We start from the raw sequence: 24,972 nt of genomic DNA on the forward strand, positions 1-24,972 counted from the left end.
TTTGACTTTTTTATTAGTTCGTATTTGGGCCTGAAGGGTTGAATTCTCCATCATGTCTAAACTTTGCACCTGCGCACCGGACTCATTCACCTTCTGTGCCGTGGCATTGAAACCCGGGAAACAACCTTTGCATCGCAGTCATTACATCGCACTACACTTACAACGCAGTCATTACATCGCAACATTCATAACAACACATGCCACTACAATGCAGGCATTACAACGCATACCATTACAAAGCATAACACTACATCGCATGTCACTACAACGCAGGCATTACAACTCACACCATTACAACGCATACCATTACAACACATAGTACCCCTACACTATCCAACACTTACCCTACTGTTGCACCCCTTGGAGTTAGAATAGTAATTTTTACCCCTATACTATCCAATACTTACCTTAAATGCCATGTAGTGGTATGCGTTGTAATGATATGCGTTGTAAAGGTAGTTCTTTAAAATGCGATGTAGTGTCATGCAATGTGATGGAATGCATTGTAGAGCATGTTGCGATGTAAAAACAGAGTTGTAAGTGCATGCGTTGTAAATTTATGCATTGTAACGTCATACATTCTTGAAAACCAGCCAAGTATCCCTTTTGACCAGCGATGCGCCTGAGAACTTCTCTTCTTGACCCGGAGAGGAAAGGAAAATAAATCAAATTATGCATACAATTTATTGATCCTAATATGAAAAGAGGGGGCGAATAAAGCATGGGAAAGTGAAAATAAGAGGAGGGAACATAGAACAATAAAACTAAAGAAAAATGAAATTACATAGTATGGTGTGATGACCTCTACCCATCCTATTGTCCAATCACAAGTAGGGGATTCACGATTATTGAAACTTTGTAGGGAGGTACAAACACTGAGAATAGTATAACTAAGGTAGGCTTAGTCAGTTAGATTGTCCGACTTGTCACAGACCTGTCACTGACCCAATGCGTTGCACTTAGAAGAGGTTACCTGTCCTCCCTTGAACCTGTCCTGAACCTTTGGCTCCCATTAGCCGAGAGTCCTGCTTCCAGCCCTTGGCCAGTGGTTGGTCCTCACAACATTCTAGGTAAATATAAATCTGTGTGGTATGTCCTTGTACCTGTTCCCTTTTCCACCCATCCCAGGTACCAATGTCATGAGATTTTACTAAGTATTTCATAATTTTGCTTTTGATTAATACTCTCCTTAAGTTAGTGTTTGACATGTATTGGTATTTGATTAACAAAATTATTGCGTAGATAAAGGTTTTAAAACTCTCCCTTGTCTGTGGTCATTCAAAGAAATAAAGGTAAATGTCATTTATACCTATAATGCTAATAACCTGATCTACTGACCAGAGGAAATCGAGAATTGTGTGTTAAGGTTTGGTAAGACATGGTGAAAGGTCAATTTTATTTTAAGGCAATAAAGTCCTGATCTCCAGCAGGGATTGCTAGCTAATGTATGAATGTTTTATTGGCCCAGGTGAGAATAACCCAAGCTGGTTGTGGCGCTCCATCAGTTTTCATTTGAAAGCCGGTCTTGACAACTTTAAGACTGGCTGTTAGGTGTGTCCCAATGCATTTCGGGTTATTCATAAAGCCCTTCGTCGGGTGTATCTATAGATGAAGGAAACAGTGGTATTCTAAATTTTAGCTTTTAATATCTGAGTGAAAACATGATGCACATATATACAAAAATCACCATACATCTTTGTGCCTGCAGCAAGCTATCCAAAATTACATAAACATGCTGATCATCTACGTTATATTCAACTACAGAAATCACAGTCTAATGAGGAGTCCCTCATGCTCCCACCTGATCAACACTGAAGAAAAATAAAACCAGGAGGAATTTTTAGTACTTTGAGATAAAAAAAAAGAAGTTTCAGGACATAAGGGCATGAAGAGATGTCAAAGTTGTACACACTGCAATAATGTGCTAGTTGGTAGATTCATCTTTCACTGCTGGATGGTCAAGCGGATAAGTTTGAATTACACAGCAGACTGTAACATAGAAGGCGTAATATATGTTATCAAGTGCCCTTGCAGGCTGCTATATGTCGGAAAAACAGGAAGAAAACTCAAGACAAGGATCATAGAACATAAAAGTCGTATTAGGACTAAGGGCCAGATGTAGGAGCCAAAATACCGGTTGGTAACGGCCGATTTCGGCCGTTACCGACCAGTATTCAGTATTTGGCATGTAGGGGCCCTATTTTACCGATTCGGTAAATTTACAGAATCGGTAAAATACCGAATCGGTATTTTTACCGGTTCGGTAATTTTGAGATGTAGGTGGGACTCTTCTGAGTCCCACAGGCCTTACCGAATCGGTATTTTACCACCCAATCCAATTGGGTGGTAAAATACCGATTCCAGGTGTGCATGCACATGTTTGCATGCACACCTATGGCATGTGAGAGACAGACATGCCCTTAGGGCATGTCTGTGTGCAACATGTCACACATGCCTGAATTCGGGGTGCTAGAGGGTGTCAAAGTGACACCCCCTGCACCCTTGCAACATTCGGTATTTACCGAATCGGTAAATACCGATTCGGTAATGCCTATTGATTCCTATGGGCTTCTATGCCCATAGGAATCAATGGGCATTACCGAATCGGTATTTACAGATTCGGTAAATACTGATTCTTACAGAATCGGTAATTCAATTACCGATTCTACCTAAATCTCCCCCCTTCTATTTTACCGATTCATAAATACCGAATCTGTAAAATTCGGTATTTATGAATCGGTAAAATATACTTACCTACATCGGGCCCTTAAGTCGTTAAATTTACTGTTAGGAAGCCATTGGAATGAATGTCACCATACCATCTCTCAAGTTCGATTTACAATTCTGAAGGTAGTAAAACAGCAGACAAACATAGATTTATCCAACTAATTACTCCAACACGAAACCTACTGGACACGTTTTTTAGATCCACTCATTCCAAAAGGCTGCTCAGCCCTCAACTAACATGACAAATGTTTCCAAGTATATTTTTCATGATTACCAGTTTTTACAAGAGCTTTAAACAATTCTTACAATTTTTGTTTCGAATATGTATCACGAACTAGCTGACTGGTTACATTCTATCATTTTATTATCACCACGTACTCAATGTAATATTATAAGAGCAGCTAATACTTTTGTTACATCAAACATGTACCATAGGATATAAGTTTTAGTTACAAGCGATGTAAACTTTTTCTCATGTAAGTTTCCAATTCACCCAATTGTTCACATTTGTGTAGAATATACTGTATGTATACTGTTTTGACTATTGCGTGTTGGCATTTTTTATATGTGATTTGCATTTTTGTAAGCCATAGATATGAGAAGCTCACTAACCACCAACTTAGTCATACTGTTGAGTACTGGTTTTATAAATACATTCTTTACTTATGGTATACATGGACATGAAATTAACAACACATTGGAGGTTTTGTATTTTTGTATTTGGTTAATATTGGATTCACCTACCAACACTGAACACACTGCCTATTGCACTATAAACCGCTTTATTTCACTTTTAATCAAGTCATGTTTTGCAAAGATTCCATTTTGTGTCAGGTCCTTGCCTATGTCTGGTTTTTAGGTCTCGCTGAGTCAGCGCGCATGCGCTGCTCGGAGAGACATTTAATCACGGCTTTGGAAGTGCTTCCAAAGCGGCGACCAGCTTACCAGAACGCGCACAAGCAAGCGGGCATGCACGCGAATCCCTTGCGTGTTTTAGCGCATCATCATGATCACTTTCACTTTTACAGCTATCGTGAAAGCGATGACTTTTGTGGCCAATGCTTGTTTATGTTGATTCTTGTATGCAGCGTTGTAGAATTCAAGAGACTCTGAGTCGAGTGGTAGCTCTTCCTGCGTGCGTGCCTTTTACACAGTTCGCCATGGGCACCTTTTGTTTACACTCGCGCTCTTCGAATGAGTGTTTAAACACATTAAACACATTTAAATCCTTCTTTTCACTCCGAGCTTCTCTCTTTAGCCGTCCTCGTATATTCTTTTCATGTCTAGAAAGATTGTAATTGTGTTTCTAAACCTGTTTCATTAGCAGAAAAGTTCAATTCTGTGAACAAATTAATATATTTTTACATTTACATGTGGAAACCATTTTTAATTATTAGACAACATTTTGTTGCGCAGCCAACAATTCTAAAATGTATGAATTGCAAAACAACTCAAAGGTTGAGCGATAACCTCTTTTGTAACAGTGCAAAAATAGTTCTAGTAGTTGATCTTAGAAAGTACTTACACTAGACAATGCTTGCATGTACATGATTGATGGTTTAGTATTTTGCACTTTATCTGGTATGAAGGTACACCCATCTTCTAAAAGGCCTGTCAATGCATCAGGTCTGCAGTTCTTGGGTGAGCAGGATTCTCCTTTGCATTCAATATATTTGTAAACACCTTGCACATTTTTTGAACACCTGAAGTACAAGAATATTAACAAAGCAAAAAAACACATATGTTTATCTTATATTTGAATAGCCCGAGCAATGCATGAAACAATTGATATACTGGCTTCATAAATACAGCATTTTACATGATCATCACATTTCCATCTATTAACTTTGCCTCAGCCTTACACTGCTTATATTCTGATTTAGAGGGTAAGTAGTTTAGCAGCTGATTTGGATTTGCATATAGATTGTACCAGACTGCAATTTCATTAAATAGCTACAAATTATTAAATGGAATGTGTTCAAGGTAATTACAACAGATTCTGTTATTTTCCATTACATGTCCCCTAATAATGGTGGACTCACAGAGCCCCTGGGCACCTTGCTCTCAACCGTCCCAATGATCTAGCCCACATTGTGGCCAAAATAAAGTCTGGATCTCCTGAAGAATCCTGCCCACCTCTGGTGTTTAAAAAGGTTGTCTCAGCAGTAGGGTCAGAGGTACTAGTCCTAATAAATCTCTCTTTGACTACAGGGAATATACCTCAAAAATTGAAAGAAGCTATGGTGATCCCACTGCCAAAAAAAGGTGGGGCAGGCATGAGCAATTTGAAAATTTCGACAAAGTTCCCAGCTACCTTTCTTGGCAAAAAGTCCATGAGCAACACGTGCTCAAAACTCTCTAGACCTTCCTAGAAGAATATCAGTTGCTACACACATGACAAGCAGGTTAAAGGGCCCACAACAGCACTGAGTTGGTGATGCTGTCAGTGCTGGATGAATTGAGACTAGCAGCTGACAAGAAGATTCCCTGGGCACTGATACTACTACATCGCTCAGCCACGTTTGACACGGTGGACCATGTACAGTTGCTGGCCCGTGTTTGACGGCTGGGATTTAGTGGATCACTTCCTTCCTGGAAAACCGCTCTTAAAGAGTCCAACTTGGGGAATGCAGGTCCAGGCAGGGTGTCCTATGCTGGGGGGTTGGCGGGTCCCACAAGGCTCAGCGCTGTCCCCCTGCTATTCAATATTTATCTTCAGCCACTGGTGCAATCACTGGCAAAATTAGACTGCCAGATGTTCAACTATGCTGATGACACCCAGCTAATTGTCCGAGTTAATAACTGTCCCCAAGCACAGCTCAACGTCCAGAACATCCTACGGCTCCCCATGAATTGGGTGACCTCTAACTCACTGAAAGTGAACCCAGAAAAGACAGAGGTGCTGGCTTTAACTACAGAGGTCTCACCCTGGTCAAATCTATTCTGGCCCCAAGAGCTCTGAACCACCAACACCAGTATCAGTTGTAAAGAGCCTTGGCATCAAATTAGACCCTAAACTCACTCTAAACAATCAGGTTTCTGAGGTAGTGGGGAGCTGCACAATCTTTGCTGTGGCAACTCCGAAAGCTCGGTACCCTGCTGTCATTCTCTACCATGCGTACAGTCGTGAAGGCCCTAATACTGTCACGCCTGGACTATGGTAACGCAATATACATAGGGCTCGCTGAAAAACTCCTGGGATAAGTCCAAGAGTTTTTAAATGATACAGCAAGGCTGACTTTTAAATCACCAAGAAGAACACGTGCCACCCCCCTGCTAGAACAGTTGCACTGGCTCCGTATTAGCCAGAGGGTCAGGTTGAAGGGTCTGTGCAATGTGCATAAAGCCAAACATGAAATGACGCCCAAATACATCACTGACCGCCTGAAATCCTAAGTGCCTAGTCGGAACCTCCGGTCATCTGAGGCCAGCCAGCTGGCCTGCCTGCGCTTTAATATAAATAAACAAAAGGATTCTATCAATGTGCACAGGAAAATAGTTTTTATTTTGGTTTTATGATATGTGTCTACAATAGTGGGGACGACTCCCTTTGTTGGTGGCAAAGGCAAACACTATGTGTTTTTAAAAATACCCCTCACACACTAATAGTCCCTTAATGTCATGCTTCATCATAGGGGTCTTCCCGTCCCTCTACAGAGCAGGGCGTGCTGCGACCTACGAGCTACGCGGGAGCACTTGGTTTAGTGACGATAGGCTATGTGTAATGTGAAGGCAGTGAAGGTGATTGGAAAAAAGTGTAGGGACCTAAATAAGTGAGTGTTAAATAAAAATGATCAAGTAGAATGCATAAAAGCTCTACTATAAACCCCTTTTTTAACGTTCCCAGCCAGAGAAACCAATAAATCATTTTTTTCTACTAGCCAGTTCTACTCACTCTTTCTCGAGAGCAATCAGCTGCTTGACCCCTCACAGACGGGTTTCCGCCCCAAATATGGGATCGGTGGCAGTCGTCCTCCTCGATCTAAGCGCTGCATTTGACACGGTAAACCAAAAAATTTTAGTGCAGCGTCTCCTAGACATAGGAATATCAGGCAGAGCCCTAGAGTGGTTTAAATCTTTTCTGAGCAACAGAACCTTTCAGGTATATGAAGAAAATACCATCTTCTGCAGTAAACCTTTGGTCTGTGGATTCTCACAGGGCTCATCTTTGAGTCTGCCGTTATTTAAAGTCTACATGAGACCGCTGGCTGAGATCGTCTGTCCAATTGGGATCAAGATCATTACCTACGCGGACGATACTCAGCTGGTGGTCTCTCTGGCACAGGAAGACGGCTCCTCAGCTAGGGCGGATCTGACGGGCTGTTTATAGAAAGTCAAAAGCTGGATGACTAAGTCTTGTCTCAAGCTCAATGGAGACAAGACTGAGCTTATGTTGCTGGCCCGATCCGCTCCAGCCTCTATCAACTCGATCTGGCCTCCCTGTCTGGGGCTGCCACCGGCACCCAAGGACACCATAAAGAGCCTCGGAATATGGCTAGATAGGTCTCTGATGTTTGACTATCAGGAAACCAGACTGTCTGCCACCTGCTTTGGCCTCCTTAGAATCCTCAGGAAGATTCTCCCCCTGTTACCTTTCGAAGCTAAACAAACTGTGATACAGGGCCTGATCCAATCTCGTTTGGACTTCGGTAATGCTCTGTATTTAGGATCCCCTATTTTTACCTTGCGTAAACTGCAAGTAATCCAAAATTGTGCTGCCCGTACGCTATTGCAAATTCCCCGCAGGCTATCTGCTAAGCCCAGGCTGAAAAGCCTACATTGGCTTCCTGTTAAGGAGAGAATTAGCTTTAAGTCCCTTTGTATCACCCATCGGGCATTCTGGGCAACTGGCCCGGCGATTAACCTCTCTCTAATCACTCCGTATCACCCCAGCAGACAACTACGTTCAGCTCTTGCCTTTTTGGCTACAGTGCCCAATATCAGGAGAACAAGAGCAGGAAGTCGCTCTTTCTCCTTCAATGTGGCCAAGCTGTGGAATGCTCTCCCTTTCTACCTAAGATCCAATCCTGACCTGACCTCCTTTCGTAAACAGCTGAAAACGTTCCTGTTCAACAAGTAGAGCATCCCCTCGGCCCATATGTCTCTTCTAAATAGCACTCTCAGTCTCAGCGCTTGGACGCCTCAGGGCAGCTACGTGCGCTTTATCAAAATAATTTTCATTTCATATGATTGGTATATTTAATTTACTGTTAAGTCCCTAGTATTGTGCACAGAGTGTACCAGGGCCTGTAAATCAAATGATACTGGTGGGCTTGCAGTACTGGTTGTGCCACCCACATGAGTAGCCCTGTATATGTGTCTCAGACCTGCCACTACTGTGTGCACGCACAGTTGTAAACTGCCATGCTGGCCTGGCAAGTGCACTCACTTGCCAGGCCCGAACCTTCCCGTTTCATACATGTAAGGCACACCTCAGGTAGACCCAAGTTAGCCTGTGTAATACTCACAGAGAAGGAAAACCCCACTGCATAACTAGAATCATACAGTTGCTAATCGTCACTATTCTGTCAAGTCCAAGAAGGTCAAAAATCCCCCGGGAAAGAACACACAGGAATAACCAAAAATATTTAAAGCAAACAAAGATTGGGAAAACACTCCATACATTTAAAAAAAAAAAGAATTATCTCATTTATTATATCAATTCAAAAAAGAGATCATCATGTTTTGAATGAATGGATATAACATAAAATAAAATGACCGGATGACCCAGGCACAACAACCACACTAGAAAACAATCGCACAATCCGACCCAATCATCAGTCACACAAGTTAGCCTGTGGGCAGAGTGCAGTGATTGTGAAACGTAGAATATGTACTAGTTAGTATGTGTTACATGTCCTGATAGTGAAATATTGTGTATTTCGTTTTTCACTATTTAAAGGCTGTCTGTTCTGCAGATTAACATGGGAGCTGCCTTGTAACATCTTACAAGTGTAACCTGCCATTGGTAAAAGATTGAGAAATGTAGTTTAGCCTCTCTGAACTCAGAATTTGATAACATATGTTTTAGTAAATGTGTTTTTTTAATTCTGTGTTTGAAAATGCCACTTTTAGAAAGTGCAAATGAAACAATTGATGGTCAGAATGCTAGACAATGCAAACATACACTCCCAGTCACAAGGATCTGGGTTTAATCCATCATTCTTTTGCTCACCACACCACCCTAGTTTGGACCCAGCCATATGCAAATCAGTCTTTCCCCTGTTCCTTATGGGAAAAGTCCAGCTCGAACTGCCAAGACCGGTCCTCCCTGGACTGGAATCAAGCGTCCTGGGACTGATTTCAGGGAATCAACCTTCATCAGCCAGGCTATCTTGAATCCAGCAGTTTAGTGAGCACGGGAGTCATGTCTGGGGATCACCTTCCCACTTAGGGTGTCATATGCAAAAAAAACAATTGATGGACGGAATGCTGGACAATGCAAACATTTACCCCCATCACAAGCATCTGGGTTTAACCCATCTTTCTTTTGCTCACCACACCTACCCAGTTTGGACCCTGCCATATTGCACTCAGTCCCTGTTCCTTATGGGAACAGTCCAGACCGAACTGTCAAGCCAGGTCCTTCCTGGACCGGAAAGAAGCATCCTGGGACCAGTTTCAGGGCATCAACCTTCATCAGCCAGGATAGCTTGAATCCAGCCCTGTAGGGAGCACAGGACCCACGCCTGGGCAAACCCATCCTACTTAGGGCGACCTGAAACCGGTCCCTGGATGACCTGGCTTGCCAGTTCTGGCTGGACTGTTCCCATAAGGAACCGGGTCAAGACTGATTTGCGAATTGGCTGGGTCCAAAGTGGGCTGGAGTGGTGAGCAAAAGAATGATAGATTAAAACTAGATCCTTGTGACTGGAGGTGAATGTTTGCATTGTCCAGCATTCCATCCATCAATTGTTTCTTTTGCATATTTCGCCCTCGGTCAAGGGTCAAGACTGATTTGCATATGGCTGGGTCCAAACTGGGGTGGTGGTGTGGGCAAAAGAATGATGGATTTAAACGATATCTCTAGACTGGGAGAGAATGTTTGAATCCTTCAGAATTCTGTTCATCATTTGTTGCAGTTACACTTTTTGCCCTACGTAGGATGGGTATGCCCAGATGTAGGTCCCTTGCTCACTGTGCTACTCTATTCAAGCTACCCTGGCTGATGAAGGGTATCATACCCCAAAACCAGGCCCAGGATGCTTGTTTCCAGTCTAGGGTTGACCTGGCTTGACAGTTCGGCTTGGACTGTTCCCATGAGGCACAGGTTTAATACTGATTTGCATATGGCTGGGTCCAAACTGGAGTGGCATAGTGGACATAAAAAATATGGATTTAACTCAGATCTTTAGACTGGGGGATAATGTTTAAATCCTTCAGCATTCTGTCCATTATTTCTTGCAGTCCCACTTTTGGCCCCAAGTGTGATGAGTATGCCCAGACATGGCTCCCTTGCTCACTGTGCCACTGTATTCAAGCTAGTCTGGTAGATGAAGGGTGACATATCTCGAACCTGGTCCCAGGATGCTTGTTTACGGTCCAGGGAGGCCTTGGCTTAGAAATTTGGTCTGGACTGTTCCCATGAGACACAGGACAAAACTGATTTGTATATGGCTGGGTCCAAACTGGGGTAACATAGTGGGCAAAAGACCGATGGATTTAACCTAGATCTCTTGACTGAGTTAGAATGTTTGAATCATTCAGCATTCCGTCCATCATTTGTTGCAGTTACACTTTTAGAAAGTGTGCATTTTCTTGCTTTCACACTTTGTGTGTCTCTGCCTGTTTGTGTATTTACAACATTCACTCTAGACAGTAACAAGGGGGCTGAGGTGTGTCCTGCCTTGCGTCTGTGACTTATTGCTGGGCTGAATAGACCTGGTCTGCATTTAGATTGGTGGGAGGAGTTTTGCTAGCACCTGAACAAGCTGTGTCTCCTTTTCACGATGCTGTCTCCACCCATGTCGTCATGCTGGACCAGGGATGGCAGAATCGTTTTGTACTGAGCCCCGAGACTCTGAAGCGCAAAGAATTATGAGAAAATGGGGTATAAGTATGAGACCTTAAAACTCAGGATTTTAGAATACATCTGGAAACAGGAGGACCATGCGAAGAAGAGCTGTGTGAGGAGCGCTGCTTCCTCTGTGAGGAGTCGGTCGGCCTGCAGTTGCTCCTTCTGTCTGTCACAGAGGAAAAAGACTGACTTTTTTCCCTGCTGTGTTATCCTGCTTGTGCACGTCGCCAAGGGCTTGTGTATTGCCTCCTGTTGGAAGTCTCAGGGAGACGAGACTTCACTTAATCCTTGCTGGATCCCAAAGTAAACCTGCCTAAAATGGATAGCTGAAGAGGTGTGTGAGGAACACTGCCCCTGCTATGTGAGGGGAGGGTTTGCTTACAGTTGTTGCTCCAGCAGGAGGAGTGGTTGGTTCTTCACCTTTTGCTCTAAAGTAAAATTGGGTGAGGGGCGCTTTATTTTACAGCCCAGTGCGTGAAGAGTGCTGTTTAAGGGCCCCGGTGAGTGTTTTCCCCAGAGCATGTGAACGCTGCACTGACCTTTTGTTTGTTGAACAGTGGGAGTTTTGAGATTGTTATAGAGGAAGTGCTCTCCCCCTCCCTGGCAGCAAGGGCATGTGTCAATGCTCCCAGCTTCCGGGCTGAAGTCTCTCTCTTTGCCTAGCGTCGCCAATGTCACAATAGGCAGGGCTCAACCATCACGAAGGCCAGGGAAGGAAGTGGAGTCCGACTGATACTTCACTCAGGGGTCCAGCTAGCTGAAGGGGAGGCTTCATCCCGCACAGCAGCAGAATGGGTCAGGGCAAATAGTGAGTGGCGCATGGAGATACGTTTTTACCCATAGAGCGGGGGCTTGTTCTGCAGCTCCACCACATGAAGCAGGCAGCTGCCTTTCCCTTCGTAAAGCTGAAGGGGACCCTGCAAAGTCGCCCTACTAACTGTGGTGGTGTGTGTATGCCCACAACCATTCTGAGACATACCAGTGGCATTGTTGCTGGATAGTCGCGCCGGGGTGAAACTTCAATGAAGGTCCTCAATTCCCTGTGAGAATTCACCATACTCCCAGTTAAAGGCCCCCAGTTGCTCCTGCGGCTAGGATCATTGTGCTGCCTTACCGCATACCCCTAATAGGCATGCAGGTGAGGTGAAACCTATATTCTTATGGGATATTTTGAGATACAGGTAGGCCTGGGCGGAGTTAGAGTTCCATTATGTATCTAAAAAACTCCACCGGGCTATGCAGAGTTCTGTGAATTAAGAAGTACATTTGTTCACGCCCTTCACGTTGATTTTCAGTGCCAGGTTTTTGGCCCCCACTGTAATATCAGCGCAAACTGCCCCATGCGCAGCACAAGAGGATGCTACTTCTTTTCTGCCACTTGAGTAGATTTTCCACTCGAGCTGCAGCTTTCTCAAAACAAGCAGAGTGCGTAGTGTGAAAAACTCAGCAAACTACATGACTGGAGCAGAGTTCACTGCCCAGGCCTAGATCTAGGCTTTTATGGTGACATGTGCTGATCCATGGGTTTTCATCCATGGGTCTTACTGCTGCATTTCATACTCTAACTTAGTGGTGCAGGTTGGGCTGATGCTTGCAATGTCAAATTTGCACGGTATTGGTCATTCATGTTTTGGGTGTATTACCCAAGGGCTTAATATTTACGCCCTGATATTACGTTATATGCTCTTTGATTCCCTGTGAACACTGCCAGATCTGACCTCAGTCGAACAGAGAACCTTATATTTTTGCAACGCACAGGGAGTTTTCACTGAAACTTTAAACTTCCCCCACAGGTCCAGCTTATTGCCCATGACCTGCTGTTCCTTACTGTTCTATTTAAGGAAAACGTCAATAACTACATCACATAAACACAACAAAGTGGTTTCAAACCATCACACTTTTTTCTTTTCTTTTGTTGCACACATTTATGTGATGGTCTGAAACCACTTTGTTGTGTGTATGTGATGTGGTTATTGATGTTTTTCTCAAATAGAACAGTAAGGACCAGCAGGTCACAGGCAATAATCTAGACCTGTGGGGGAAGTTGAAGGTTTCAGTGAAAAGTCCCTGTGGGTTCTAAAAATATAAGGTATTCTGTTTGACGGATGTCTGATCTGGCAGAGTTTACAGTTGATTGAGTGGGGGGGCGGTCTCACTTCTTAATCCCGCTTTGCTCCCATTCTGTATGTGATTCCTTGTGAAGACAAAATAACAAATATAATTTTCAGGAACTGCATCATACGTATGGTAATGGTGTGTTATGACGTGTGCAACTTATAAGTACTTTAATGCACTGCCTGTACTGTTTTGACAATTGCCTAGTTGGTAAAGTGATTAATGGCTTATGTGATTTTGGTCTATGTCTTTTATATACAACTAGCAGCCCGTCCGGACGTTGTCTGGGTATGAATTGCTGCCGGCCAGTAGTATATTGTTTTGTAGGATTTCGTTTTGATAGCATTTCTTATCTGTGACAGGCCTGTGAAATGCTCCGATTCACAGTGCACTGCTGATGCACTTAAGAGTGCGCGTTCAGTAGTGTGTGAACTCGAGTTTCCCTACTTTATTTTTCCTTGCAATATTATATAGCGCAAACTCGAAAACATGGCATGAGCACAATTTACATTACAGAAGAAAACATTCATTTGTGGTAGGCACGGGGAGAAAAAGCGATTTGCCTGGAATCACAGGATGTTGAGCTGATGCCGAGATTCGAACGTAGCTCCCCAGCTCTAAAGTTCGCAATTCTAGAACTTGTGGTGGGAGGTGTGTCTAAAAGTGTATGTCAGTGCTGACCATCAATGAGAGAGACCTGTGCATTTTTCAGATGGGTGGTGATAAAATATGAGTATGTTGCTGGAGATGTGTGCCGCCGTGCCACCAATGTACTTACCGGGGGAGGGTAAACACCCATTATTCCGCAACTTTCTTTCCGCATAACATCACTCCGCATACTTTCATTACGAAAGTACCATGACTCTCCAATGCCATTATAACTCATGGCATTACATGTTATATGCTTTTACAACGCATACATTTACAACGAAATTCGTTGTAAATGCATCAATGGTAAAAGCATGGTTTTTTAATGTTTGGATAAGGTAAGTATGGGTATAGGGTTATATGTTTTGGGGTACTGAGGTATATGTTTTGGGACTGTTTGGGTATTTTAAGGGTTCAGATATAGTTTTGGGTTATGGGGTACAGGGGTAGTTTTAGGGTTTACGGATAGGTATGGGTTTGGGGGTACAGGGGTATTTTTAGGGTTCAGGGCTAGGTGTGGGTTTTGGGGTATAGGGGTATTTTTAGGGTTCAGGGGTGGGTTTGGGTGTTGGGGTACAGGAGTATTTTAAGGGTTCAGGGCTAGGTTTGGGTTTTGGGGTACAAAGTGTGCTTCCTGTGTCACCTATTACGATTCTGTGCTTCTAGTTTTTATATTCATAGTTAATGTAATGTGATTTAATTAAACATATGCATAGTGGCTTTTATGTCAGTATTGTATTAAATAATCATTCCTTCTTTTCCGTCACATATCATCCATCGGGAGTCTATTTGTATCACCATATTGCTCAATCTGAGCTGCGCTCTTGAATTTTATAAGGACCAGAGTTGTTGCTGCGGCAAGGGCATCACTTAATAATAAACATATTGACATAGACACAATCTTGCCTTGTTTTGCCGATTGTCTGCGAACTTGAGAATCTATACATGAAGTTCAGAGGTTCAATGATCCACATCAAAATACTCAACCCTTATAGCATGCAATCTTCAGATTATGGGTGTTAATACGTTTATTAGGTAGAACTAAATACTAGAGACTCTTTCACAATGTATCATGATGCCTGCATTTACTCTCTTTACATTCTGTTTGTTTGTGATCTCTACTGATCTCATATCCGCAATACTATCTTTAACTATAGCTTGCATTACAATTGGCTTTCTATAAAGGATGTATGGATTTTTATCTGTGTACATCGATGGTGCCAGGTCCAGTGCATTCCTAACACGCTTTTCTCTAGGTAAGTTTGAGAGAGATTTATTGATCATAACTTGCCCATTACCCAAGCTCAAACTTGTACATTTGTGCTTGCCTAAGGCTGAATGGGTTCTAACAGGATGGAGTCAGAAAATATCCAGTTAAACTAAAAGGGCAATCTACCAGTTCCGGCTGTAAGGGTGAAGGTACTTAAATGAAACAACAAACACCTTGTCCTTGATTTTTTCAGCTCTATGTGGGATGTGAGTCAAAAGTGATGAACATATTGAGGCCTCTGTAATCTACAGTGGTGCAGAGTTCCATCGACTCCTTCTTTGCAACATTAACCTCTCAGTTATTTAAAAAAGACATTGTGAAGACGTGATAATCCCTAAGCACATCCTCTTGGTGGTCATCTCCTTGAGGCGTTCCTTGCCCTTTCTCTGGGATCCATTATGTTGTGAACTTGACAGCCAGTTTGTCACTTGTGCTAATACTGCAGTTCCCTCACGTGCTTAGACAGGCCCAAGGAAAACAGTTCAGAGAAGCACCACAAAACAGATCTAGATTCCTCATATGCTGAACTATCATGTGGTTAAGAGATGGACTCCATCCAGAGAGTGACTATCTGACCTTTTCAGACCTTAGCATCATGTACAGAAGCGATTCCCTTTCCTCGTCGGAGGGATTTGAAGAGGTTAGCACAATCACAGGGCTAACAGAGGGGGAGTAAACTTCAAGGCCACGCAGAGGGCAACTAAAAGGACATATGAGCATGACACAAGAGAAGGGGCAATTCTCCAGAAATGTGCATAATAATCGAAAGTTTGTGATTAAATCTGACTTCTCTGCCTGAGGATGGCCTTGGGGAAAGCCTTGGTATATTCCGATATCTACCCAGGCTACAATCTAGCTCAGCAAGGGCGTAAGATATGAATCAAGAAAGCTTGAGATACTCATTTTAGTCCCATATATGGACAGTTTTACACAAATACTTCCAAAGATGGGTCACAGAACAGTTCATATAACAGAATTAAGTTTTTCCAAATCATGAGAACAGAGAACCGTTTCAAGACCTGATGAATGGCATGGTGCTGGCACTAGAAGAAGACAGCTTTGCAGACATTTATAAATTAATAATAAATAGAAATAAAATACTAACATACTCATTCTGAATGCAGCTGTAAAATTTAAAGTAGGCGCACGCAGACTCTGTAGAGTACAAATTGTAATCTTCCTATGTTTTGTCAATGCAAAGTCCTCCATTTAAAAAACATGGAGACATTTGTATTTACTAAATGCCATGCAACAACTTGCTGTAATACTGCATATTGTTCTCTGATTTCCAATATGAAATTTGGATGTAGGTATTACCCCAAGGCACCTGAGAGAAATGGTTTTCAGAATGAGTCTGAAAGTGGCAAAATAGACTACCTAAGCAATAGTCTTGATATTGTTAAAGAGGAGTGGGTACAATTCTAAAATGTTCCATATAGAACAGAGGAGTCTTAGGGCCATATGTATGAACACATTTTTCCATAGACACAGAATGGGTAAAACCTGTTGATACATCTGGCCTTTAGACTGATAGATGGTACAGACTCCATTAATTGAGACTTGGCTGAGGTTGGGCACTGATGACGCAACACACAGTTGAGCTTAGGATGTGGAAAATAGGCCTACCAGATCTGGAGATATTGTCAGGGCTATAGCATGGAGCCGTTCATAGAAAATCTTGTATAAGAACTCGTTCCAGAAAATGCTACTCAAGCACAAATTGTGGTAGATACAGCTCATTGGTTCTACTCACAGATACTGCTACTGGGTGCTAAGATAATACAAGTAATGATCAGAATTGTGTGAATAGTATACAAAGTTGATATACTCCATGCTGCAAGAGAAGCACACCATATCCAGTACTAAGGCAACAAACTTGCCTTTCAGCTGCATATTAACCCTGAAATAAGCAAAGAATGAAACTGGTAAGGTGATGTAAAATAACAATGAGAACTCACTCCAGTCCCTTGCTAGACCAGAGTTCAGAGAAACAGCAAGACCTCCGATCATTTGGCCTGTAACGGGTCCTTATTACAGGTGCCAAACCAAGCTACAGGTTTGTCCCAGTGTCCGGTGTAGACAGACTTTATAGATGGGGAGAGGAGTTGGCCTAATGGCTAGAGCGGTTGACCTCGAATCTGGGAAACAGGATTCGAGTCTCAGCAATAACGCTGAACATCCTATGACTCTGGGCAAATCACTTAATTTTCCCCATGCCTAACAAAGATGAATGTGTCCTCATGTAATGCAACTGGTGCTATGTAAAGCGCTCTGATACCCGATTCCGGTCAAGTTCGCACTATACAAAACTCCGTAAAATAAAAAGCAATAACAAAAATGGATGCCTGGTAGCAAAGACGCCATCCATAACTTTGGAAGTTGTGGATGCAGTCAACTACTACTGCTCAATATCCTTACATGGAGGTGCAGATTCCTCAGGTTTGGCTGCATGACCCTTCCCTGCTGCTGCGAAAGGAAATCCACTCGAACTAGTAGTTTGATTGGAGGACAGATGCTGTTTCCCAGACGGTGCAGATAATGCACTCTCCTTGCCCAATCCACAGCCACTAGGATGACTTGGGACTGGCCAATCCAGATCTTTTTCCAAAACCAGGGTAGGAGAGGCAGTGATGAAAAGGTGTTCAGTATTCCTTTGCTCCACTCTATGCAGAATGCCTTTCCAAGACTTCGACTTCTTGAAAACTCCAGCACACAAACGTGTTGACAATGCACTTTCTCTGCAGTCGTGAACACATCTAGCCAGGGTTCTGTCCATTGCTGGAACATGCCCTGTGCCACCTAATGATGTAACCAAGATTAATGTTCTATCAGGCGCCACCGGCTGCATTTATCCTCATCGGAGTTCAAATTTCTCACCAGGTTGCCTTCAAGCAGAGAAATATCCAAACGCTCCAGCGAGCTCCAGAAATTAAGGGCCTCCTAGATCCCACCAAACCTAATTGTTGCATTATCACATTGCGGTGGTATTGTCTGTGAGATCCTGAACCAGCCACTTCTTGATGGATGGTAGAAAGGCTTTTAGCACCAGGTGTAATGCCTGTAGCTCCAACAGGTTGATGACGAGTTCTCTGATCTCCACCTCTCCCACATGACCGCCCAATCCCAGCAATGATGTATGTTACCGCAATCTGCTCTGAGTTCAACATGAAGAGGTGTCTGCTGCCATTCTAATTGTGGTTGAGCAGCCACGAAGGCAGGTCTTGTACAGTCTCCTCTGACACCTAAATTGAATCCTACAGGTTCCCCTGGTGCTAGACTTACTGAGATTTCAGCTTCCACTGCAGGGCTGGCATATGCCACTTGATGTAGTCAAATAGCAGGATTTAGGAGGCAGAGATGGCCCAGAAGCCTAAGAGCCACTATCATTAAGATCAAGGACCGAGGCAAAAACATCTGGATACTAGCCGTAATTACCTAGGCTGTTATGATGGAGGGAAGGTCCAAAACTACACCATTTCCAGGATGGCTCCAATGAAAGGAGCCTTTGCAAACTTCAGCACATTTATTGTGAACCCTGATTATGTGCCGTTGTCTGAAGGTAGGTGGTTCACAACTGATTGTGGTAAGACCCCTTTCAACAGCAAGTCATTGACGTAGGGGGAAATAGAAACCCCCACCTTCAAAGGTGTGCCTCCATTATTCTTCGGCACAAAGAACCAGCAGGAGTAACAGCTAGTCACTATATCCAGGGCTGGAACCTTATTTTTGCCTCCCTTTGTCAAAAGAGCTGTATTTCTTGGAGCAAGATGGACATATGGTGGGTCTAAAAGAAATGGCATTTCATAGCCTCATTGAAGCACCTGGAGGACCTACCGGCCGGATGTTATATTTTTCCACCATTGGAGGAAATGTCCAATCCTACCTCACAAAAGCGACTTGAAGGCTGATCCTGGTCGGTTTCCTAGGCATTGTCTGCTTGATCCCTGACCCCAAAAGTTATGGATTATTTGTTCTAGGAGCAGTGGACAATGGCACTGCCAGTGCCCCAAACCACTGAAGTTGCTCTGAAAGGGGCAAAACTGTGGAGTGTACTGCCTCACAGGGATATAAAGGGCATCAAAATTGGGTCATTGCCCAACTTTCTTTGAAGTGTTAAAGCACTTTCCAATGCTGAATCAGCCTTCTCGCTAAGCATGCATGATCTATTAAATGGCATATCCTTTAAAGTGGAGTTCATGTCATCAGAGAAGCCTGTGAATCTCATCTAAGCAATCCACCCATAAACCACATTATTGCCAAATGTTCTGATCAAGTAGTCGATATTGTCCAGCCCAGAAAGGATGATATATTTTGTGGCATCCAGATCAACAAGGATGATGTCAGCCAGGTTGCTCCAAAATTCAATGGAGATAGAAAAATCTTGGCAACCCTATCCCATTAAACACTGGAATATCTCCTCAGAAAACAGCTGCCACTTGCTTACCAATGGGGTAGGCTAGACAATGAAAACATTTGTTTCCCAAATTCCACAATTTGGTTTGACTCTCTACCTTCAAGAGTCAAAGGGAATGAATTGGATCTCACCTTTCTTGTAGAAGCCTTAAGCATCAAAATGTCTGGTGTAAGGTGGTGCGTCAAGAAGTCACAGCCACCTGGTACCAGCCTATTAGGCGCTACTGACCTGTTCATCAGAGGACAAGAAGAAGCCTTTGACCAGGTCTCCATGAGGGTGTCACTTAGGGCTTTCCGAATGTTACCAAGGTCTCAAATGCAATCTGTTCGGTTGCAAAATGCTTGTCAATACCTTAGGGCTTGATTTAGATTTCATCTGACAGGGTCTCCATTGCATAGGTGACGGATATCCTGTCCGCTGAAATACAAACTCTATTTGTTGTACTTATTGTACTGCTCAGCCTAAAATTTTTGGTGTGAGAGCTTGTTAGAATGTTAAGTGTGTAAGACTGCCAGTTGGATGAAGAGCTGAGCAGCAGGAGGTTGCTCCTGGTGGGGTTTTATCCTGTTCTTCTAATTTTACCATCCTACCTGGAATAAACTACTTACAAGAAACTTCAAGGACTAAGCTACTTTATTTACAACATTTTGGTGACGCTTTGAACCTACGTGTACCACTTCCAAAGAAGCTGAAATTCATATGAAACAGAACAGAAACTGAGAACTTAAAAGACAAGGTACAACACTCTACAATTTAAAGTTTTTCTTTACTCTATCTGGCACCACGAAACCCCCCCAGTGACCCCGAAATCGGTCGCCCTAAGAACTAGGAGTGCCAGATCAAGCTCAAGGTAAAAAGCCACTGTAAGAGTACTCGTGTTATGTGATGAGAGACTTTGACCTTTAAAGTAGTGTTTCACACCAGTTACGTGAAGCTATGGGTTATCCCTGAGAACTGTGAACCCACTGTGAACCCTGTGTTTGAAGACACTTGAATCGAGCAGGCTGAATTGGGCACCTTTCGGCACACAATAATTATTTCAGCAGTTTGTTGTGGAAATATTGGCATTCCTGATGAGCTTGACACTCTAGAGGAGTTTACATGAACGAGTGTTTTGTTGTGCGAAAATACATCTCTGTCAGCATTTACACGCGTTAACCAAGCCAAGCTCTGCTGCTTGTTAGGTGAACAATTTTTGTTTTCCCTGTGGGGACATCGGTGCCTGCTGAGTTTTTTGACTCCATGGAGAGAGAACAGAGCGCAGTGTGGGCCATTCACTCCGTGTTTGTTTGTTTGGGCAGCAGGCAACACGGAGCGAAGCGTGATTAAAGGACTGTTATTTGAGGCATGCCGGTTATCATTGCTTTTTGAGGAAAAAACTGGCGGCTTTGCTTTATTGACACTAGTGTTGGGGAGTATCTCTTCTTCATTGTGGGGGTCATTGAGCAATTATTGTGTGGCCCTTTGCTACATTTCCCTCAACTTTTAAATATTCAAATCTGCATAGTTTGCGATATCACGCGATTCTCACCTCTTCATGGAGGACAGCTTGCGAACCTTGTGTGACGTTTCCTTTCGTTGCCAGGTGATCTTCTTTGCTGCCTTTGCACGTTTGGCAACATAAGCGTGCCTGAAGCCACCCAGCAGGCATAAATTCAACGTGCCGCCATCTTATGCTGGACTACCTTGTCTTCTGCCAGTCTTGCTGCCACAGCACTCTGCCAACCACGTTTTCTTATTGGATTGCAGTAACCGCTTCTTCTTTTCTTGCCATAGCGCTTTTCCAACCACATTTTAAATGGAATATCTGCAACACTTTTCTATGGTGATGGTAGCAACGACTTACGCTTGGAGATATGGAACTGCGCCTTGTTTCTTGCAGGATACTCGATTTAAAGGTACTATTTGTTTACTTGCTACATTTCACAGCGTATACATCAGTATCATTATGGCATATCTTGCTCGGGGGCAAAGATCGAGCCCCGCTCCTGCAGTGGAGGAAAATCTATCACAAATTAACACAATTAAAGAAAGGGCCAGTGAGGCCAAGACTGCGATAAAGAACAGGAAACCCAGAACTGAAAAATGCCGCAATGAGATGATCTGATAAACTTGAAAGCATTGAAGTATTTCCTTAGATGTCTGTTTAAAACTAAGGCTTTTTCTTTTGTGAAAGATGAGAGGACTGGTAGTTCTAGTCACTCATCAGTTTGTGGTTGTGTATTGCATCACACCAAGTTTTGAGTTCTTCATGGTTTTGTTGCGCATGAGATTTTCTGTTATTTTTATTTGGGGTGTGCATGAAAATGTCAGTAGAATAATAAGTTGAATTAGTTCATTCACTTGTTTTGTGGTACATGAGATGACAGTTAGCTTCTAAACCTCTCATTATTTTTATGGTTGTGCATGAGATGCCTGTTATGTGTTAAGTCACTCATGCTTTTTACTATTCATGAGATGAATAAGAAGTCGTTTTAAGTCACTCATTGCATGTATGGGAGTTTTATGTTGCGCATGAGATGGCTGTCAAACTTAAGCCACTCATTACTATATTGTTTTGCGCTTTTGGAATGACTGCCTTGGTATGGCAGTGTGTGTACAGGTCACCTGATGTTTTATTTATTCATTTATTTATTGTTGAGATGAGAATGTGAGTCCGGGACCTTAACACGTGAGCGTGTGACCTAAGTGACGTGACTGTTGTCACATTTGTAAGTTTTGTATAATGTGCCTATATTTGGTTGATGATTCCCTGTCACACCGTGAGTTGGGATCCTTTTGCCTCTTGCTGACCTGGCCAGTCGGTTTGTTTGGCTTCTTGGGTTTTGTATGTTGTGTGTTGGCGTGGTGGTGTGTTGGTTATTTCGAATTTGGGTGTAATGTATGTGTGAGGTTTGTCTTTTTGTTTGAGAAAGGGAGAAGGTGGCAGCGAATGCAATTTGCTGGTTTGCGTGTATGAATGTTAATTGTTGATGTTGCCTGATTCTATGTTAATTGCTAAAGTTGCGTGTTTTGATTTATTCTCCTCAATTTTATTTCTATTTATTGTTTTTCTATTAAAGAAGGGAGATGTGTTGTACTTATTCCTGCTGCTCTGCCTAAAATGTTTGGTGTGAGAGCTTGCTAGAATGTTGAGTGTGTAAGACTGTCAGTTGTATGAAGGGCTGAGCGGCAGGTGGCTGCTCCTGGTGGGGTTTTATCCTCTTCTTCTAATCTTACCATCTTACCTGGAATAAACTACATTAAAAGGAACTTCAAGGACTACTCTACTTTATTTACAACAGTATTATATCCCATGGTATTTATATTTCAGCGGCCAGGGTATCGATCAACATTGTGACATAGTAACCTGTCTGCCAAAATCTAAATCAAGTCCTTAATTTTGACTTTCATAGTTGGCAATTGTATATCCATATCTCTGCTGCTTTTTTCATGGCAACAGAGACACTCTCTTCCATTGAAACCCAGGGGGAGAAGAGAACCAAGTGGCAGAGAAGTCTGTGTACATTTTGTCATTAGTCTAGAGTAGGGGGAGTGGTCAGAGTATGAAAGGTTGTTGGAGTGCTAGGGTTCTGCTCCGAGGCAAAGGCATGCATCAGTATGGCTTTGGGTGTGGTCAAGAAATATTAAGCTCAGAGTCGCACAGGACTATTGAGGCAGGATCTTTCTCCAATGCTGGAGGTGTCAGGCCGGCAAGGATTTTGGTGCCAACTTGGGAGTTGGCTCTGGCATCGAAACAGAGCCTGAGATGGGTTCACACTGCACAAACGGCACCAAGGGCATAACCACCAGTGGCATCCAGACTGTAGACCTTTGGGCCAGAAGGGGGATCGGAGGGAGCCAGAGGACTGCCAAACATTTGCAATATGACCTATTTACAGCTCTCAATCTGTAGTGATGTCACTGAGGACCCCTGGAACTCGGGGTGCACTGGGATCAGTTGCGGAATTGGTTCCTCAGTTGAAGATAAGAAATCAAACCCAGAGAATCTCTGACATCCTTATAACTTCTGAGGGTGAGAGTGGCGTGACTGGGGAAAATCTAATGTACTCTTTTCGTGCTATTACGTTGACTTTCTGGAAGACTTGGACAGTGACGAGGACCTGTTGTGAGAACAGGCCAGAGAGTTGACATAGGTCTTACCTAGCCCTTAGCTTCGAGTGAGATAGTTTGTGTGTGTGTGCAGATGTTTGTGCAGGTGTGTTCAAGAGAGATAGTCTTTATGTGTGGTTCTATCAGAATAGGCACCTTTTATACAAATTAATTTTGTATTTGAGTGGCTGCATGCCCTGTGGTCTATTAGTGGATAGACAACAAGGTGAGTGAGACTGGCACCGCTAAGTTTTGCCAAATGTGTTCCAAAAGGGTTAGTTCATTTGCGTGCAGCAGAAGAATCGCTGTCTGAACTTCACAGCGTGAATATATACAGAGACTAATATAAGGCTTCCCCTGGAACTGGGGAAGACTCCTCCGTGCACCGCTTTGAAGACTGGTAGTCTTATATTTTTTATCCAAGACTTGATGAAGTGTTCACAATGATTAAAGTTTCAAAGTTCTTTATTGTTCTTCATTGATCTTGTGTTATATAACTCATTATTTTCATGGTTATGATATAAACGAATGTATCCTCATCATTAGAATAATGCCCAAGTCATTTCAGATATCCCAATGCATTTCGGGCTCACTTGCAGCCCTTTGTCAGGAGATTACACTACGGGTAAAGAAAGTGAAAATCCATCAGTGATGGTGTGTTGAACAGATAGAGCACGTGCTAATATGCGTAGGAAGGTGAAGTTACACTGCAGTGTGCCGTGATCATGCTCGTGTGCTTTGAGTATAAAACTTATTAGTGCAGGTACATGTGTGGCACAGTGAAGGATAGAATAATGTCAAAAGCCTTCGTTTACCATATTTAAAAAAACAAGTGAAGTTAAAGACTGCATGGTCACTAGTGCCCGGTTCGGTTGAAAATGTGAAGCGCATGGTGTACCCAATGAAATATCAAGGGATAATCAATCGTACTCACGGAGCATATTCTTTTTTTTTTTTTATTTTTTTTTAAATTTTTTAAAACCTTTATTGTAAAAAGCACACAGCTATTCAGCCTAACATCCCGGAGGCAAGGCAGCATAGTATAGAACGGTCATAGTGCCAGCGATACATTTCAGGACAATGCAGGTTGTTTTTTATTTTTAAAACCTTAACTGAAACAGAGCGCCCGAGGGCGCGAAGAAGGCAATGGAAATGAAGAAGACCACTAGTCGGTAGGAGGCGGAAGGAGCTGGAGAAGTTATAGAAAGAACTGAGACAGAATGTAGCAAAAGCTAGGGGGGGGGGGAAGGAAGAACAGGAGAATCAATACAGAAGTAACACAGCTGTCGTCAACGTCTATGGTGACAAGCGTTCATCTCGTGGCAACGGTGCAGGTGGTAAACACAAGTCCCCTCTATAGGCATTCCAGGCACCCCATACCTTGTTCCACGTCTGAGGCCGCCCCCTGGCAGTATACACAGTCTTTTCGCGCAACATACACCAGTCCATGTTGGCCTTCCATTGTACTACCAGGGGGGCCGCATTAGAACCCCACCTCTGCGCTATGTCCCGTTTAGCGACCATATTGCCCAGTGTGGCCCAACGGGTCTGCACCGTATCATAGTCATTAGGCTCCCAAACATTCAGGATGCACCTACGCGCCTCCGCCGCCAACTCCACTCCAGTCACCTCCCGCATCACTCTATGAACCCTCTCCCAATAAGGGGCAATAACGGGGCACTCCCATAG

At 43.2% G+C, this 24,972-nt stretch overlaps 1 protein-coding gene across 1 annotated transcript in view; it reads right to left on the reverse strand.

The window, feature by feature from the left end:
- Window positions 1–24,972, reverse strand: part of LOC147747508 (calcium-activated chloride channel regulator 1-like) — an 820,724-nt gene that overhangs the window by 657,659 nt on the left and 138,093 nt on the right. The window contains exon 5 of the mRNA XM_086953977.1: window positions 4,253–4,430. Coding sequence (XP_086810103.1) covers window positions 4,253–4,430 — 178 coding nt within the window. The remainder of the gene's footprint in view (window positions 1–4,252; window positions 4,431–24,972) is intronic.

This window comes from Lissotriton vulgaris, chromosome 1_1, assembly GCF_964263255.1.
Source record: "Lissotriton vulgaris chromosome 1_1, aLisVul1.2, whole genome shotgun sequence".
Taxonomy (NCBI): Eukaryota; Metazoa; Chordata; class Amphibia; order Caudata; family Salamandridae; genus Lissotriton; species Lissotriton vulgaris.